The sequence below is a fragment of the Canis lupus genome, chromosome 20, assembly GCF_011100685.1.
Source record: "Canis lupus familiaris isolate Mischka breed German Shepherd chromosome 20, alternate assembly UU_Cfam_GSD_1.0, whole genome shotgun sequence".
NCBI lineage: Eukaryota > Metazoa > Chordata > Mammalia > Carnivora > Canidae > Canis > Canis lupus.
This window is the reverse complement of record NC_049241.1, coordinates 41,117,341-41,137,628: the sequence shown is the minus strand read 5'-3', so window position 1 is coordinate 41,137,628 and position 20,288 is coordinate 41,117,341. Positions and strand designations below refer to the sequence as shown.

Sequence of the window (20,288 nt, the reverse complement as noted above, 5' to 3'; positions counted from 1 at the left end):
GAGTATAGGGAAATGCTTGTTAATTTTTCATTTTTTAACTATTTTATTCTATTGTCGTTTAAATTTATCTTGTATATTCAAGATTTACAATATAAACACATTTCACTATTAATCATGAGAGATTAAAACAGATATTATGGTGGAACCTGGGTGGCTCAGTCGGCTAAGCATCTGACTCTTGATTTCAGCTCAGGTCATGATCTCCTGGGTCCTGGGATGGAGTCTCATTTCAGCCCCGCACTCAGCGGGGAGTCTGCTTAAAGATTCTCTCTCTCTGCCCCTCCCCCTACTCATGCTGGATCTCTCCCTCTCTCTAAAATGGATAAATGAATCTTTAGAAAAAATTAAAACAGATGTTATGAAATTATATTCAATTGAATATTAAAAGTACAATAACCCAAAACTAAACTATGTTTATTCTTAAACCACATAGGTCTTGTGATAATAGAATGATAAAGAAATAATTTACCTTTCAGGCAGAAACAAATCTTATATGACAATTATCACTGCAATTTTTAAAATTATTCGGAATCCCTGGGTGGCGCAGTGGTTTGGCGCCTGCATTTGGCCCAGGGCGTGATCCTGGGGACCCGGGATCGAATCCCATGTCGGGCTCCCAGTGCATGGAGCCTGCTTCTCCCTCTGCCTATGTCTCTGCCTCTCTCTCTAACTGTGTGCCTATCATAAATAAAAAATAAAAAAAAAAAATTAAAAAAAAAATTTTTTTAAATTATTCTTCTGATCTAGCCAATGTGAGGAAAGAGAAAAAGAGAGGAATGAACAATGAGTAGATAAAAAAGATATGAGATATATATATGTATGTGTGTATGTATATATATAGATAGATATATATGGATATATCTATATATATCCAGATATTTATATATATCAGAATATATCTCAGAATATTATTCAGCCATGAAATCTTGCCATTTGCAATGACATGGATGGATCTATGTCTTATGTTGGGATCCCTGGGTGGCGCAGCGGTTTGGCGCCTGCCTTTGGCCCAGGGCGCGATCCTGGAGACCAGGGATCGAATCCCACGTCAGGCTCCCAGTGCATGGAGCCTGCTTCTCCCTCTGCCTGTGTCTCTGCCTCTCTCTCTGTGACTATCATAAATAAATAAAAATTTAAAAAAATAAATAAATAAAATGTCTTATGTTAATCAAAATAAGTCAGAAAAGACAAATACCATATGATTTCACTCATATGTGGAATTTAACAAACAAAACAAATGAACAGTGAAGGGAAAAAAGGAGACAGAGGCAAACCATAAATCAGACTCTTAACTATAGAGACCAGGCTGAGGGTTGCTAGAGGGGTGGTGGGTCGGGGGTAGGCTAAATAAGTGACGGGGATTAAGAAGGGCATTTGCTGTGATGAAGACTGGGTGTTGTACATAAGTGATGAATCACCAAATTCTATACTCGAAACTAAAATTACAATGTGTGTTAGCTAACTAGAATTTAAATAAAAACTTGAAACTAAAAAGAAAAAGAAAGAAACCAAGTAAAACATTCACTAATGAGCGATAGTTGTCTTAAGACAAAATTAAACGAAAATTCCTAGAATTAATAGAGTCCAATAAGAGCATGAGTAAATATAAGGAAATAAATCAGGTCGCCTGGCCAGCTCGGTCCATAGAGCATGTGATTCTTGATCTTGGTATTGTGAGTTCGAGCCCCACGTAGGGTGTAGAGATTACTTAAAAATAAAATTCTTAAAAAGAAATAAATAGATCTTTATAAACCAACAAATAGTTTTGAAAATGAATTAAAGAATAGGAAAACACACCAATAAAACAAAGGTGAGAGGCCAATATTGGGAGTTTTATCTTCTAAGAAAAGGAAGCAATCAGATTGCTTAGTCTCCTCTGGAGATGGTGTCAGATGGTGCACATGTAAGTCCACTGAAGGGAAGCTGTTTCACCAGACCAGATGGCAAAACAGGGAACTCCAGACCAGAGCGAAGAGGATGGAAAAGCTGAATCACAGCACTTCCACGAAGTAGGGAGACATGAGTGATGTCCAAGCAAAGCACAGAAACAGGCTTTAACATATCCAGAAATGCAAAAAAAAACAGATATAACCATATGTGAGCTATTTCTAGTAAACCAAGCATTAGAGACCAATTCTCAGCTGAGTCACAAATAGCCTCTCCTTTCAGGCTTCTTTCCATGATAAGTGATTGTCACCATTAAATACTTCTTTGTACCACCCACCCACCAGCTACCCAACTCACCTCTTCACTTCCATTCAGCGGCTAACTCATTCAAACCACCACACCCTGAAGAAATTGATGAAGAATAGGGAAGAGAGAATAAAAAAAAAAAAAAAAATAGCAGGGGTGGGAAATTATATTTAGGGGCAGAAATAACAATTAAAAACTATCCAAAAGGATCATTTGAATCTCTGTTCCTCCAAACTTACATCATTACATGTTCAATTATATACTGAAGAAAAGAAAATGGGCGGATTCTCGCTGATCACAAGCACTTTGAGTGTGAGAGACACTTACTGTATCCTTAATTTATCGGGCTCTGAGACAGAGAGAACAAAAAAGAATCTCCCAGTACATGCTATCGAAGTATGAGAACGCAAAGATTTTATTCCTTTTAATATGAGCAGAAAAATTATAAAGTTTCTAATATTTGTACATAAAAGCAGACATTTTTGTAAAAGATGACACAGGAAAATTGTAGAATTCTAAAATACTTTTTTTTTTTAAGGTTTTATTTATTTATTCATGAGAGAGAGAGAGGCAGAGACGCAGGCAGAGGGAGAAGCAGTCTCCACGCAGGGAGCCCAACGTGGGACTCGATCCTGGGTCTCCAGGATCATGCCCTGAGCCGAAGGCGGTGCTAAACCCCTGAGCCACCCGGGCTGCCCCTAAAATACTTTTAAAATGGGTATCCCAGGGGGCCCTGGGTGGCTCAGCTGTTTAGCCCCGCCTTCGGCCCAGGGCGTGATCCTAGAGACCCGGGATCGGGATCGAGTCCACGTCAGGTTCCCCACACCGGGCCTGCTTCTCCCTCTGCCTGTGTCTGCCTCTCTCTCTCTCTGTGTCTCTCATGAATTAATAAAATCTTAAAAAAAAAAAAAAAGAATAAATAAATAAAATCTTTTTTAAAAAATAAAAAATAAATAAAACAGGTATCCCTGGGGCACCTGGGTGGCTCAGTGGATTAAATGTCTACCTTTGGCTCAGATCATGTTCCCAGGGGCCTGGGATCAAGCCCGGAGTCAAGCTCCCTGTTCAGCAGGGAGTCTGCTTCTCCCTCTCCCTCTAACCCTCTCCCCTACTCATTCTCTCTCTCTTAAGCTTTCTCAAGTAAATTTATTTTTATCTTTATTTTTTAATTTTTTTAAATTTCTTTATTCATGAGAGACAGAGGGGGCGGGGGCAGAGACACAGGCAGAGAGACAAGCAGGCTCCATGCAGGGAGTTGTGGGACTGGATCCCAGGATCACCAACCCCCCACCCTCCTCCAGCCAAAGGCAGATGCTCAACTGCTAAGCCACCCAGGCATCCCTAAAATCTTTAAAACAAAACAAAACAAACAAAACAGATATCCCTAGAAAAGTACCCCAAATGAAATCAAAGTAGTTAGGAGCAGAAGGGTCCAGCATATCTGAACCCCTTTCTGAGTATACCCATCCTGCAGAATATCCCATTCTCTCTGTGTTCTCAGAAAGTGATAGGACAGGAATGCCCAAATGTGTGTGCTTATTGATAGGAATTTATCCCAGTCCCAAAGCACACATTTAATGGAATATTTAACATGATGAGAGATTCTGAATCAGAAAATTGTTGAAGTTTGGGACATAGAACACAAGGCACAGAGCTAAGAAGCCTCGGTTTTGCCAAATGGTAGTATATTTTAAGATATTTGAAGACAGTGGGTATTCAAATATTTAAACTTTTCAAAGAAGTGGATGAGAGGTTGGGAGGAGAGAGAGAAGTGAGCAGATGGATGATGGTTAAAACTGCACAGGCTGCTAATAATAGAGACAGAATCAGAATATGAAGAGGTCTTGGTTTTCTGTCAAAGAGAGATACTTGTAATATGTGTCTGAAAGAGGATTTCAAGCACCTCCATTTTGACTTCAGTTGTACTTTCTAATTGATAAAATTCTTTCCAGCGTATCTTTTAATTCAGGCCAAAGATGCTGTGTGCAAAGCATCCCCCATGGGAACTGAAACTACCCCCGCAAGCAGTAAGAACTGCCCTGAGCCAGCAAAACAATGATGGTGACTGACCCCAAGATAGTGATCGACCTGACCTTCACTGGCCACCTGCAAGTACCCATTGACCCACATTTCCCTAATATAAACCTGGAAGTGTTTCCAGCACTTTAGAGATAGTCTCTGAGATGCTAATCTGCTGTCTTCCCCGTGTAGGTCTCACTGAAAGAAGTTCCTTTCTTGTTTCACCACCACCCGTCTCTCTGCCTTTGGATTTTGCCAGCAGTGAGTGTCCAAACCTGTTCTGTTTGAGACCCTAAAGCCAGGTGCTCTTGCATCCTGTGGCCCTGTTATGTTTCTATTGTAGGATGTTTTTTACAGTGAATCAGTGCTTCACTAACAGTACATGAAAGAGTAGGTAATAAATAATGACAAGGTAATAAATCATGATAAATAATGAAAGTGATAAGAATATCTCAAAAGTTTAAGAGAAGCCTACAGAAGTATCTATATTGAGGAGGGAAGGCAGGGTAGCAGCCCTGAATAAGAGAAAAGGAGCTGAAGATAAATAAATAAGCAAGAAAAATATAGAGCCAGGAATCCAAAACTGAGAAATTGAAATATAACAAAATATCAAATTATTATTAAATGAAAGACAATGACTCAGCATATAAGTTTAACTTCCAAAGGAATTGGTTTGGTAAAAGTGCTCCAGGAGAAATGACATGTGTGTGTTTATTATACAAAACATGTTATTTGTCTAAGGCAGTAAGTCATTGAATGCATGTTGAGCGCCAAGGTGATGGCAGATTGCTTGAAACAAAGTACAATGCAGCATGAACACACCAGCCTACGTGAAGTCTGGATGAATGTGTTGCTGTCCATATGGTCTTTGGACTTAATTAAAAATTGAGGATACAGGGCACCTGGGTGGCTCAGTGGTTGAGCATCTGCCTTTGGCTCAATTGTTATCTTGGGGTCCTGGTATCAAGTCCTGCGTCAGGCTCCCCATAGGGAGCCTGTTTCTCCTTCTGCCTATGTTTCTGCCTTTCTCTGTGTATCTCTCATTAATGAATAAATCAAATCTTTTTTAAAAATTGAGACAGTCTCTCTAAAATCTATATATACTGTCATTCTTCAAAACTTGACAAATCTCTTGTGTAAACAACACAGCACTGGCTGCCGTGATTGGCATGACTCTGATATGGTACTTCTAATGTTGCAATATCTGAGATCCCTTTGAGCTTAGAGAAGATGATGAGGGGATGATTTGGATGTGCGATGGGATAAGAGTGATTATAAAAGCCCAGGTACGAAGCCAGAAATTATCAGCTTTATAGCCAAAAGGGTGTGTGGTGAGGAGCAGCTAAACTCTGCATTGTAACTTCAGGAATCTCTGACCTCATCTCTTTCCAGAGCTGTGATTATCATGCCACCTGCAGCAGGAATGACAGTGGCTTCAAGGGAATATCATGCTAATTCCCCAACAAAGATTTGTTCAAGGTATTATTGTAAATGATTAATAGCCGTTAATGAAAATGCCCAACAAGACAGTCAAAATTAACTAGAAGAGAAACTTTCCAGTGATTTCCAGAGTGATGGGAAGCAGATATCCTCAGACACAGTAAATCAGTGTAGAGAATCTAATTTCACTTTCCAGAGAGAATTATGGTTCCTTTGAGGAATCAATTTCCCTGAATGTGTAATTCCATATACTTTTCTTCACAAATTTTAGATACTCAGGCATTTATGATATAAAGAATGAAATAGAAACACCAAAAAATAGTGCATAATGGGACTGCCAAGGAGGAAGTAATAAGAACGCTTTTATCCCCCTCCTCATGTCAACTTAACAAAGATATAATGTTTGATGAAATCCAAAACTGTTTAGAGGAAAATTAATATTACTACATCAAAGTAGCTCCTGAAGGAAACACAAAGTTTTGGGGAGATAGCTAGTTCCAGCAGCCTCGGTGGAATTATGGTTCTGAAGAATCTAGGAATGAAGGCAAACTGTTGTGTAGACAGCCCTATTAAATATGTTAGATATGAAAAGAGGGATGGTTTATCCTATCCTCTGGTGCCCATTTGTCTTACCTGATTATCCGGAGAATTTTCTGTGTCTTGTTCCTGAGAACCAATTAACATGATGCCATCATGTCATGATAATCAAAATCCCTTCTGATTATATTGTGACATAGAACAGAAAAGTTGTCATAGCCTCACGGAAAGAAAGTGAAGGTGAATGCTTTCTTATCCAGGCAATTGAAAATTGCTTTTACTCTTCTTTCCTGGTAGAGACAGGACAGACATACTGCTTCGACAGTGAGCTGCTCCTATTATATGGAATTCTATTGTCCCCACTGACACTAGGGAGCCCACTTTCTTGGTCACTTTCCTGTCCTCACCAGGACCTTCAGAGGACAAAAGCTCACCACTGAGTTTCTCAGTGATGTTGATACCTATTTTGCTAATACATTCTGTATTGCTTTTGTAGAGGAGTGATCTCTGAACCCTCTCCAGGACCATACTCAGGTGGGTTATAGTAATCCTAATCAGCTCCAGGACCATTCTAGTGGGTTCTCTGGAATTACACAATAATTCAGTTCTTTTTGTAAAAAGAAGTTTTATTTATTTAAGTAATCTCTACACCCAATGTGGGGCTCAAACTCCCAACCTCAAGATCAAGAGTCACACACTCTTCTGTCTGAGCCACCTAGGCTCCTCTGATATTTCAATTCTTATACATCCCTTTGCAGAAACTCTGACTTTCACAATTTGCCAAGGCAATTCCAGCATTTCTGCCTCATTACTGTGGCAACATCATGTCAAATCTTCAAAGAGCTCTCCCAGTGGGGTCAAGGGCCAGTGTCATGTGTCTTTACAATGACTATCTTGAGTCATTGTGAGTACTCTCATATCCATAAACACTTCTGTGCCCAGCCATTTCCATGGCAAGTGAAAACCTTCACTATGCTCTTCTGCACCTGTTCCCCCAGTGCCCATCAATACAAATGAGACATAGCATACAGCTCATTTGGTAAATCAGCTATTTCCTCACCAAGGCTCTACTGAGAGATCTGAATCTAGTTACTGGGCTAGGGGTCATGAAGGGTGCAGAAGTGGAATTTGAGGTGGGCAGACATCATCTTGTGAGGCAGCCATTTCAGGGGGCCTTTGTATAGCCTCAGGATAATGAGAGCCTGGTCTCTTCTTATAAAGGTAAGGTGACTGCTTCTATAGACCTAGAAGTTTTTTTTGTTTTGTTTTGTTTTTGTTTTTGTTTTTAGACCTAGAAGTTTTTAAGGGGAATCTAGAATTCAGTGGTCTCAGGAAGATCCAAATATACGTTCCTATGCTTGGTATCAGGGTCTTACTCCTTCAGCTTTAGTGTCCTAATTTAGCAGAGAAGACCTGTAAGGTCTGTGCATTGACATCCTTTTAATTCCACTGCACTTATAATTAAATCCTGGCCTTAATTTTAGCAGTCTGCCTTCTTGCTACAAGAAAGAAAGGTCCAGGGGCACCTGGGTGGCTCAGTTGGTTAAGGGTCTGCCTTTGGCTCAGGTTGTAATCTCAGAGTCCTGGGATCAAGCCCTGTGTTGGGCTCCCCACTCAGTGGGGACCCTGCTTCTCCGTCTCCCTCTGTTTCTCCCCACTACTTGTGCTCTCTCTCTCTCAAAATAAATAAATTAAATCTTTTTAAATTAAATTTTATTTTTTTAAATATTTTTTAAAAGAAAGAAAGAAAAAGAAAAAGAAAGAAAGAAAGAAAACAAAGGTCTGTTTAAATGCTGCCATGGTGGGATTCTTGTTCTCAGAGCATGTCCTTAGGTTGTGATTGGCCACTCTCTCAACTCTAGGGCCTTCCAATCATTTTCTTCACGTTACTGTTCAAAATCTAGAACTAATGCATAACTCAGTGCTTCACTTTCCATCTGTACCTCATCCCAGTTCACCACATATCTTTCTAACATTCCCAGCATGGCACTCCACACTAGCAAAACAGTCCTCACTATTATCTGACCTATACTTGACCCGTTACTATACCAATGGTCTTAGAATTGGTTCCCCCAAAGGAGATCCCAAGACAAGGACTTAAACAACATGCTTGATTTTGAAGATGGCCCCCAGGGGGAAAAAAAGAGGAAGTGGGAAATGAGACAAGAAAGGTAGAAAAGCCATCCACTGTGGCATTAACTAACAGGTTTATGCTCACTCCCATTGAGGGAATCTCTGAGAAGCTGTGTGGAACAAACTCAGAATCATCCCAGTTAAGTATGTGAGGCTGCAGCATTTACCCACCAACTCCCATGTCCCAGCACTTCAGGGGTACCCTCAGAAACTCCTCCCATCTCCCTGCTACGTGTCTGTGCAGCCAAGCAAGTTCATGTGGTACTTCTCGAGTACCAGAAAGTCTTACTCAGAGAAAAGATGCCCATGCCTGGGATATGAAGATAACAGCACATTGGGAAGCCCTCTTGCTTTACAGTTGTAGGTGAACTTGGGTGGGCCATGGGGGTGTAGAGGGGGAGACAACAGTGTATGTATGATACACATCTCAATGCAGTCAGTAGACGAATCACAGGTTCCATTTCCAAAAGGACTATCAATGGAGCTAATCTAGTCCTTTTATTGGGGACCTAAGAAACTTGCCAAATTGCTTAGGGCAAGTTCAGAGAGTCACGTTTTCTCCAAATCCTTATTAATTTTAGGATAGGTATTTGCCCATTGAAACGTGTTTAACAGGACTCTTTAAGGTTATGAGATCATACACATTAGCAGTGGGCATTTCCTCCCATATGGTGCAAGAATTGCTGATTTTCTTTCACCAGGAGGGTGAAACTAAGCAAATTGAGATAGATGGAAACATCTAATTATGGAGAGAAAATTATGAGTTCTCAAATTATTTTTTTATATGAAAGAAAGTATATCAATCATAAAGTACAATTATAATTTTTAAAGGCTGATATTAAGAAAAAAAGAATATCATAGGTAGCTCCAAAAAAGATTAAAAAAAAAAAGATTTTATTTATTCATGAGAAACATAGAGAGAGAGAGGCAGAGACAGAGGCAGAGGGAGAAGCAGGCTCCATGCAGGGAGCCCGATGTGGGACTCGATCCCGGGATCGGGATCACGCCCTGAGCCAAAGGCAGATGCTCACCGCTGAGCCACCCAGGCATCTCCAAAAGACAGTTTTTAAAAAAGATTTTATTGATTTATTTTGAGAGAGAGAGAGAAAGAGAGCACGCACATGAGGGGGGGGGGGTGGCTGGTGCAAAAGGAGAGGGAGACGCAGCTCCTCACTGAGCAGGGAGCCCGACGTGAGACTCCATCCCAGGACTCTGGGATCATAACCTGAGCCAAAGGCAGATGCTTAATCAACTGAGCCACCCAAGCGCTGCTCAAAAGACAGTTTAAACACCAGTTTGTTATGGGTTGTCAGAATTTCCCACCAGGAAAACAGTGACATTACATTTTCACAGCGGAGTAGGGCAGCCCGTGTGGCTCAGCTGTTTAGCACAGCCTTCAGCTCAGGTTGTGATCCTGGGGTCTCGGGATCGAATCCCACGTCGGGCTCCCTGCATGGAGCCTGCTTCTCCATCTGCCTGTGTCTCTGCCTCTCTCTTTCTGTCTCTCATAAATAAATAAAATCTTAAAACAACAACAACAACAACAGCGGAGTATATGCCATATGGAGAAATATAGCAAAACCATCTTCCCCTTCCATAGCATAGAGGTATCACTTCCCTTTGCACCTAGGTAGGGTCATCTAAATGCCCATGGGCTGCCACACACACCACATCCTGTGTGTGACTGTGAACCAAAGGAAGTCACAAAGCCCAGAAAAACTGACCCATCTTGGTGGGCGGGGCTACCAAGTCTCACTGTACCCCCTTACACCAGGCATAAATAATCAGACTTGTTTTGCCAACCTTAGGCTTTTCCTTTCTCTCCCCAGAAACAACCACTCATTAACACTCAAATTTCTACCAGCTGTCTATAATTAAGCCCTTTCCTAATTTGCCCATCTTACCCCAGAATAGCAAAAGTCGATTTTCTTCATAGAGTTGTTCAGTAACTGGCAGTAGTCACTTGAGAAAGCCCTGTGGAGGCCTCATCTTGAACTCAATGTGCCATCAAATATTTTTCTGGAAAATGTAGATCTGTTCAGAAAGACAGGAAATAAGTAGGGATTGCACAGCAATACATATTATACATTCTTGGATATTTTGTCTAATTCTATCAAGAAAAAATATCTAATTCTACTGTGTTTTTCTCATGAAAGGATGGGAAAATATAAAACACAACTAAACCTCTTCCAACTTATAGATGGATCTCTGATTGTTACTTCATTCTTCATTTATGTTGGATGTGACTCATGTTTATCTTGCCTTTTGGCTGATTGCTTCTGAGACAAAATGAGCGTGTTTGGAATATGTCTAAAATTCACATACCCTCAAGAGGAGTAATTTTTCCCTAGCTTTGTCAGCATCAGAGAAATGTAATTAAAAACAAAATCTCCCAGGGCGCTTGGCTGGCTGGGTCAGAAGAGCATATGACTCTTGATCTTGGGGTCATGGGTTTGAGCCCCATGTTGGGTGTAGAGATTTCTTAAAAATAAAATCTTAGAGAAAAAAATCTCTCAACCCAGGAAACCTTTACACAAAGGTAGAAGAAAAAGAAATTTCATTATTGAATAAGCATCAAGCCAGAATGTGATAGGGATCACAGGCAGTTGCAGAGAGATTACAGACAGAAAGGAATCTTACTGTTTTAGATGATCAAGCAGCTACAACCCATTCTGTACATGTTCCCAAGATAGACAATAAATGATTAGTCATCCGGCAAGAAGAATTGACAGCATGATTTATTACATAGTTCTCCCTGAATTCATCTGATAATGGGGTGACCATCTGTGTCAGTTCATTGGTTTTATACAAAAGAAAAATAAACTCTTATCTTCATGACAGGAGATGTTTTTTCAACCAGGAGCAAGGTACCCACTAAAGGTAGGTTCCTGCCCTCCCACAGAAACTGAGAGATAGGGGTGCTATCTCTCTGAATATTTACATTTTAAAGGGATGGCTCCCAGGTCTTTGAAAAAGACATTCCTGGGTCATAAAGCTGGCAAGAGTCTTATTTATTTGTTTGTTTGTTTCCCAGTATAGTTAACATACGGTGCTATATTAATTTCAAATGTACAATAGAGTGATTCAACAATTTTATACATTACTCAGTGCTCATCGCAGTACGTGTACTCTAGCAAGATTCTTATTTAGCTTCTAAAAAGATTTTATACACTTTGGAGAGACAGAGAAAGAACTTACAATTGCTAAATTTCTAAAGTTAATGCTCTAAAAGGAAAGGGAAGGAAATCTCTTCCTTTATCTTCAACAGGGAAAATTAAGCCTTGTTTTTCATTTGTATTTGTCCTTACATCAGGACATGTGTTAGCCATGGTTGTTAGCAACCGTGGCATTCAGAGTACTTGCAGTTCTCATCAGCTTAAAATGGATTCATCCATTCCTTCATTCATCGTGTTATAATTAAGTCTTATGTTTCCAGAAACAAGCCTGGACTTTGTTGGTTCAGAAGTGAGTTAGACAGATTCCTTTTATCAAAGAAATTATATTCCTTTGAGGGAGAGAGACAATAAAGAGATAAACAAATAAATATACTTAATTTATTTACAAGTGAATTATAGATGCTGTTAAGGGTATGGAAACAAAATAGCAAAAAGGACCAGACTTGATGGGAAGTGTTATTTTAGGAAAAACTTCTGTTTTAAATTTTAGGAAAAACTTCATGTGGAGGTAGTATTTGAGCTGTGATGTGAAGGAAAAGATGGGGTACTACAAGAGAAGGTGAGAGTCACAAGCAAAAGAAATTGAGAAAAATTTTGAGATTTTTGGCCTGAGCAAGAGAATGAATGTAAGTGACAGTTACGCACGGGGACACAGGGAAAATGTACATTTGAGATGTACATTTGAGTTTGAGATGCCTTTAAACATCAAAGTATAAATGCTAAGAAGACAACAGGCGACATAGTCTTAAACTCACATAGATGCCTGGGAAGGATATATAAACATGGGAGTCATGAGTATATAGACATCATTTAAACCAGGAATCCAGACACCCTTTTCTGGCTATGACAGAGTGGTTGGTGGAAGGCTCATGCTCCCACAAAAACAAGATTAAAAAGGAAATAAGATTTTAAGAAATGAATTTGTATGACATCATCAGAAAGCCGCCTAGGGAACTAGGTTTTGAGTGGGCAGATGTCAAAAGGAAGTGAACCAGAATGAGAGCCAAAACTCTTTATCTGATTTTTGTCTATTGGCACGAGGCTGTTAATAGCATGAGGGTGCCTGAAAACCCCGGTGCACAGAGGTCTGGGCAGTGTTTTGCTAAGGGTCAGGGGAATAAGCATAAAAAGTGGCGAGATTGAAATTTGTGGATGGCAATTTGTGGATTCGGGTGGCCAATATTCCAAGGAAAGGAGGAAGAGGATGAAACCCCAACATAGGATCCCTGGGTGGTGCAGCGGTTTGGCACCTGCCTTTGACCCAGGGTGCGATCCTGGAGACCTGGGATCGAATCCCACGTCGGGCTCCCGGTGCATGGAGCCTGCTTCTCCCTCTGCCTGTGTCTCTGCCTCTCTCTCTCTCTCTCTCTGTGTGACTATCATAAATAAATAAATAAATAAAAATTAAAAGAAAAAAAAAAGAAACCCCAACATATGATTTGGGTTCTCCTTCCTCTTGAGGCATTTGCCAAATTCTTGGACTATATTGAGTAGAGGAATAGAAATTGGACAGAAGGCCTCTAAAACAGATCACAATCTCTCAAGGCTAAAGAGGAAAACATCAAATTTCAAGACCAAACAAAGCATAGGGACCCTTATAAATGCACTACACTTTTAGTTGGGACATCTCAGGGTGCACTCCACAAGTCACCAGGTGATTCAGAAGTAGATGGAGCCTTAAAATATGGCAAATCTGCCTCCTGTCATCTCAGTCCCTAACCAGATTAGGATAATCTTCCCCTGGCTCTGTGAGAAGTGAATAAATGTATTGCTTAAATAGATTGATGGAACATAATACTGAATCCAGAAATAGACCCACATATATTATAATCACCTGATTTTCGACAAAGGTGTCAATCAACTGTAATAGAGAAAGAATCACCTTTTCCACATGTGGTGCTATGTCAGATGGGAATCGGATGCATGGAAACATTATTTCACAATGAACCATAGACTTAAATATGAATGGCCAAAACAACAAAGATTCAAGCAAAAAAGTAACTTTATGGTAGGCAGATGTACCTGAAAAAGGAAAAGAACAGTTTATTAAAGAAATAACTGATGAATTGGACTTCAATAAGGGCTTCTGTTTATCAAAAGTCAGCACTGAAGGGCACAGGGGAATTTGGGGCAGTAATGGACCTGTTCTGTACCTGATTATAGTGGTGGTTATACAGTTGTAGGGGCAATCAGGTGAATTCACTGTCTTGGGCAGAGAATGCTAGCTGTACTAAAAGAGGAAAGGGGGACACCTGGGTGGCTTAGCAGTTGAGTGCCTGCCTTCAGATCAGGACGTGATCCTGGAGTCCCAGGGTCGAGTCCTGCATCGGACTCCCTGCATAGAGCTTGCTTCTCCCTCCTATGTCTCTGACTCTCTCTGGGTCTTTCATGAAGAAATAAATAAAATCTTAAAAAAAAAAATAAAAGAGGAAAGGGATTATATCCTCCAAAAGTCCCAGATCCTAGTTGGCTTGTACCATGAGGATCAGCAGGTTAAATATCCCACATACCTCAGCTCTCTGAGCCTCAACGTATCCTTCTTCTAGGAAGAAAATAGAATAGAAATGCCCTTATTGGTCACTGGTAAGATTTAATGCTTAGAACAGTGGCAGTCAGGTAGGAAGTTTTGAAAAACTCTTAAAGCTCTTGAAACATCTGGTGGATGAACAAAGTGACAAACCATGAACTGTCTTTGTGTATTTTCTTTGCACAGTTCCAGACTCTCCCAATCAGGAGAGTCCCAGCCCGGCATCGGGGCCCTCAGCTTTCCTGTTAGACTACCATAGCTCTGCCCCAGTTGTCTCTCTCCCTGCCTGGGTCTGCACTGGGTGCCCGGGTGTGCATGGTAGATACCACAGGAGCCACCTGTCTTCCACCTGCCCAGCACCACACCCAAGACAAGGGCTCAGACATGTGAGAACCTCAAGGTCCATGGGTCACATGCCTTTTCCTGAGCCCACCCAAGGGCACCAAACACAGGATTATTTAATGAACACAGAAAGTTTCCATTTTCAAAGCCCTTCATGTGGCTTCTTTTTTTATTTAAAAATTTTTTATTTAAAGAAATTATTTTATTTGTTATTTATTTGAGAGAGAGAGAGAGAGAGATCATGAGCAGTGGGGAAGGGCAGAGGGAGAAGCAGACTCCCTGCTCAGCAGGGAGCCTGATATGTTACTTGATCCCAGGACCCTGGGATCTTGACCTGAGCCAAAAGCAGACACTTAACTGCTGAGCCACCCAGGCACCTCCCTCTGTGCAGCATCTAGACTCAATGCGTGCAGAACCAATGTCCTCCTATTCCTCAGACCCATGTCTCCTGCAGAACACCTGATCTCATCACCTCGCCTTCTACCTGCCCAGCCTCAGCACCTCTGTCTATGGACCTCTCTGTGGACCCAATGCTCTGCATAAAAGTGTTGGGGCCTACAGATCTGCTTCCCCTTCTGCTATGACTCTTGGCCTTGATCCTCACTCCCCATTCCCAGGATTCCTGCCTTAGTCCATGGCAGCCCTGTTGTTCCACCAGGATCATTTGAGGGCCCACCCCAATCCTCTGGCAATTCTACATACTGTTCAGACACACATGATTACCCTATGCAGTGCTGCCTGAGATCTCCTGTCCAGACTTTATTCCCATCCCATGTTTCCAGGTGCTCCCATTGCTTCCCCCCCACCACCACCCCGTTCCTGTCCTTTACCTTGTCTTTACTGGCTCCTGTGTGGCCTTAGGAGATCCATGACCATCCTGTAAAATGAGATTCAGTATGGGAGATTCATTCCATGCTTGGGTAGAATGCAAAATGAAAAAAGACCCTTGGGTGGCCCAGGGTTTGGTAAGACAGTGCAAGGACTAAGACGTGTTCACAGTGGGTAGGGGAAGGAGGGAGTAGTGGCACTCATGCCCTGGATTTGCTTGCTCTGCACCTGCTAAGGCCCATTCTGGCATGAAACAGCCCCAGATTCCTCACATGGATGAGGAGGAGAATCCCATGTTGCGTGACCTCCCCAGGACATAACTGGGTGGGGGCAAGGCTCCCCGCTGATGCAAGGCTGCCATACTTTCTTTGTACTCGAAAGTAGCCCCATAAGTTGGCAGGCAAAAAACAAATATTTACTCAATGCCTTCTGGGTGCCAGGCACTGTGCCAGGTCTCTGGACATATCAGACAAAACCTCAAGAGGCTGGGAGCTCAACAGAAAGCCAGAGAGCTATTGCCTCACCTCCCTGGAGCTTGCCAACCTAACCCTACTTATACTTTCTGTCTCTTTCTCTTCTAGACGAGTCAGAGAAATCAGGAAAAGTTAAGCCCGAGTTCTCTCTCTGGTGAGCCCCAGTGCTTAGAAAAGGGACCACAAAGAGTAAGCACACATTCAATATTTGCTGAGTGAATGAGGTCTTACAGAGCTGAACCTGTGACCAGAGGGATGCAGTTTAAAATCATGAGAGACTTGGGGCATAATGGTTTGGGGGAGCAGGGGCCTCCAGGGCATAAAACATGAATTGCAAATCTTAGGTGCCATCTGTGCTCTCTCTCTGTCCCACCCCAGATCTTTGGTCCCTGAGGAAAGAGATTTTGCACATGTCTTGCACCCTGGCTTTTGTGTCTGCTGCCCAGAGGACACGCCTCTGGTGATAGCCTGGCTCTGGTGGCCAGTGGGGCTTGTGTTCACAGGTTCAACAGGAAAGTAGCAAAGAAGGAAACAGTTCTCAACTGGCTGGCACCCTAAGACTCAGCACAGAGGAAGCAGATAGAAACACTTATCTTCCCCTGAAAGAGGTATATTTCCACATTTAAAAAATTTTTTAAATTTATTTTAGAGAGAGCGCATGCATGCGAGTGCAAACAGGAGCTGCAGAAGAAGAGAGAATCTCAAGCAGATGCCAAGCTGAGCACAGAGCCTGATGTGGGGCTTGATCTCATGACCCTGAGATCACAACATGAGCCCAACTCTGCCACTCAGGCACCCCTATTTGTACATGTTTGAAAGTTGCTGCTGGAGGTTCAGACTTCCAATTAGCCTGAATCTATTACTGACTGAGATCCTCCCCTTTGGGATACTGACAGGTTATGGCACACCCTCAACTACTAGGAGCCCCTCAAAAGAAAGCAGCCTACTTGGATAATCGCCCGAGTTTGAGAGAGAACCAAGAGATAGGGCATGGTTGATCGATAAGGTTAATCTCCTACATGAGGCCTTGCCAAGACTGGCAGAGGTGGCTGTTTTATCTGATGCTTAAAATTAACACAGGGAGTCAAGGAAAATAAAGAAACAGAGGGATATATTCCAAATGAAAGAACAAGATAAAAACCTCAGAAAAAGACCCTAATGAAACAAAGATAAATGATTTACCTGATCCAGAGAAGAAAGGATGAACAAAGCGAGAATACCTCATTGCTTTCAATGTCAATTTTAATGCACATTTGTTGTATAAACACAGGGACACCTGGGCTGGAGGCAGGCAGAATGAAGAACCTTGAAGTAATTACAGGAATGTTCAATTGGGGGTGCCTGGGTGGCTCAGTCAGTTAAGTGCCTGTAGCTCAGGTCATTATCTTGGGGTCCTGAGATTGAGCCCTGACAGGGAGCCTGCTTCTTCCTCTCCCTCTGCTGCTCCCCTTGCTTGTACTCTTTCTCTCTCTGTCAAATAAATAAATAAAATCTTAAAAAAAAAAAAGAAAAACCCACAGGATTTTTTAAAAATTTAAATTCAATTAATTAACTTATAATATATTATTAGTTTCAGAGGTAGAGTTTAGTGATTCATCAGTCTTCTATCATACCCAGTGCTCATCACATCATGTGCCCTCCTGAATGCCTGTCACAGCAGCTTCCCCACCCCCAAATCCACCTCCCCTCTGGAGACCCTCAGTTTGTTTCCTGAGATTAAGAGTCTCTTATGGTTTGTCTCCCTCTCTGTTTTCATCTTGTTTTATTTTCCCTCTCTTCCCCTGTGATCCTCTGTTTTGTTTCTTAAATTCCACACATGAGTGAAATCTTATAATTGTCTTTCTCTTATTGACTTATTTCACATAGCATAATACCCTCTAGTTCCATAGGATTTTTTTTCTTTATGACAATTTCTTTCACTTTAAACCATATTCTCTTCAAACCACAGAATGAAAAATGTGTCCTCCCATAGTTGTCAGGTTTGTACTTTATGGGCCTGTCAATGTGAAAAGTTTTCCATTGCAAATTCTGAGGAAGAGGACATTTATCCCTGAAAAGCCCAGTCTGGTTTTGGATAATGGAGTAGATAATGTTATAGGGAAAATGAGGCTTCCAAGAACCACTATTGTGGATTAGGCTGGAGGCAGCAGTTTAATGAAGGGGTTGTCACCACTGAGCCTCACATTGGAATTCATAGAGAATACTAGAATCTTTCAAGTTCTCGGAAGAAAAGGATTGGGTCATGAGAGAAAGGCACTACTTGTGGGAGCCATCTCTGAGGCGCCTTGTGCCCTTAGCATGGGCCTCTATAGGGAAGTCTGTGTGGCCCATGCTTTCTCCTTCTGTCAGAAAAAGGAATGCACAAAAGTGGAAACCCCAGGACTGTGTTAGTGCTAGGAGATAGGCCCTGCTGGCCCGATTCCACATCCCAAACTAGACCTATAAAGATGCCAAGTGGGGCACCTGGGTGACTCAGTTGGTTAAGCTTGATCTTAGGGTCCTAGGATCGAGCCCCATGTCCGGCTCCCTGCTCAACAACTCCCTCTCTCTCGCAAATAAAAAAAATTAATTGTTTTTTTTTAAAGATTTTCTTTATTTATTCATGAGAGACACACAGAGAGAGGCAGAGACATAGGCAGAGGGAGAAGCAGGCTCCCTGGACCCCGGGATCAGGCCCTGAGCCAAAGGCAGACTCGGAGACTTGAATTTAATGAATGTGTGTCCGTCAAAATTTCCTAGAGTTCTGACAAGTTCATCAGCACCTAGAGCTGCCCCAGGTCCTGCACTTTTGTTCAGATCACAGTAGCAAAGAGAGGTCGTGTTAAACAGTGACCAGTAACAGGTGAGTGCTGGGAGGGATGCCCTCCAGCGTGGCTCTGGCCCCAGGGAAGAGGCGAAGCAGAGGGCAGCCTGCAGCTGTGCACACCTGCAGCCTGTTTCCATCAGAGCCAGATGAGCCTCGGGTGGAATCCTCCCGAGTGCTGCAGACTTGGGCCAAGCCTTTAAATTCGGAGCCGGAGAGGAGCCTGAACGTAGGTTTTGCCCGTGTGAGATGGAGTTTCAAGTGCCTGACGTGCCGCTGTTGAAAATCTTCTCCTTCCTGGATGCATTCAGCTTGCTCCAGGCTTCCCAAGTGAACAGGGTAAATGCCATCCACGACCTGCTGTGGGATCCGCCCCACCCTCCTCCCAAGTCCTTGCGCAGACTCCTTTCACCTCAGTCCCTGGCGTTTCACCAAGTCCCAGTTCTTGGCGAACCCAGCCTCGGACCCATAGAGCTGCCCTCACTGCTCACATTTGCCCTGTTTCAGGCTCATCCAATCAGCTCCCATAAATCCAGGTCCCTGGATTTCCATTGCTTCTCTACAGTACGTTGAGCACCCATTCGCAGAATAGCAGGGTGATGCACTGGGTGTTGGGGGTTAGTATCCTCCACTCTGAGGGCCTCACGTTTCCTTAAATGAAAAAGACAAAGGGATACACAGGAGTCCCTGTGCTGACTAAAGGGTCCCATAGTTCCTGTGTCAAGTTCCCAAGTTTCTCCTGCTGAAACCCCAAGGGATTCCGAGGGCCTGTCTTAGCCAAGATGGGCCTCTGCTGTCCTCAAGGTGTCCCAGTCCCCCCCCAGACTGGGAGGGCTTTGAGAGCCCAGATGGTGGCTGATTAACCAATAGGTGCCTTGCTCCTACAAAATGATGGCAGAGGAGGAGCCAGTGTTTGGGTATTGACTGCCTGCTTACCTCTTCCTTTGTCTCCCTCAGTGTTGGAATAGGGTTGCAGAGAATGATCACCTGTGGAGGTAGGTGAGCACAGGAAGGGAAGGGTGGGAAGACAGGTGGCTCTCATGGGAGGTGGAGGGCATCCGAGTGTGTACCAGGAAGGCCTGTAGGCGGCTGTCCCAGGAGAGGCCTGAGTGAGACTTACAGTGAGGAAAGGGTTCATGAGACCAGGGCTCTTGAGGCGGTGAATTGACCGGGGGCAGCCTGGGGGGATGATGACTCTGTTTCCAGGAACCTGTGTCTGAAGAAATGGAGCTTCTGTAACTTCTCCCAGTGCCTGGGCTCACTGACGTGGAAGCAGTTCTTCCTCAAACAGAGAAAGCAGGAGTACCGGATGGCGTTGGCGAAGCCAGAAGACTTTACCTTCAGAGAAGCAAGTGGGAACCTCGGTACAGGGAAAGGGCTACCTTAAAGGAACGGGACAAACTTATTTTAAGAAATGCCTATTCTTTTTTTTTTTTTTTAAGATTTTATTTATTCATGAGAGACACACACAGAGGGAGAGACATAGGCAGAGGGAGAATCAGGCTCCACGTGGGGAGCCTGACATGGGACTCGATCCCGGGTATCCAGGATCACACCCCAGGCTGAAGGCAGCGCTAAACCACTGAGCCACCGGGGCTGCCTGAAATGCCTATTCTTGAGGTGCCTAGGTGGCTCAGTGGTTGAGCATCTGCCTTTGGGTTAGGTTGTGGTCCTGAGGTCCTGGGATCGAGTCCCTCATCAGACTCTCCACAGGGAGCCTGCTTCTCCTTCTGCCTATGTCTCTGCCTCGCTCACTCTCTGTGTCTCTCAGGAATAAAAATCTGAAAAAAAAGAAAAAAACAGTATTCTACACACAC

General features: G+C 42.8%; 1 protein-coding gene across 19 annotated transcripts in view; it reads left to right on the top strand.

Annotated features, from left to right (window-relative positions):
- The window catches only part of FBXW12 (F-box and WD repeat domain containing 12), a 76,821-nt gene that overhangs the window by 39,904 nt on the left and 16,629 nt on the right, over window positions 1-20,288 (top strand). For 16 of the 19 annotated variants that reach the window (XR_005374949.1, XR_005374950.1, XR_005374948.1 and 13 more), the window contains 6 exons: window positions 5,605-5,691; window positions 6,686-6,723; window positions 11,989-12,057; window positions 15,777-16,276; window positions 18,408-18,510; window positions 18,615-19,835. Coding sequence is in view for 15 of the 19 variants with exons in the window: in XM_038566567.1 (XP_038422495.1) it covers window positions 19,781-19,835 (55 nt within the window). In the remaining 4 variants the exon portion in view is untranslated. Of the gene's footprint in view, window positions 1-5,604; window positions 5,692-6,685; window positions 6,724-11,163; window positions 11,203-11,988; window positions 12,058-15,776; window positions 16,277-16,317; window positions 16,333-18,407; window positions 18,511-18,614; window positions 19,836-20,288 lie in introns of those variants that run through there. The other 3 variants (XM_038566569.1, XM_038566556.1, XR_005374952.1) reach the window with 3 other exon arrangements.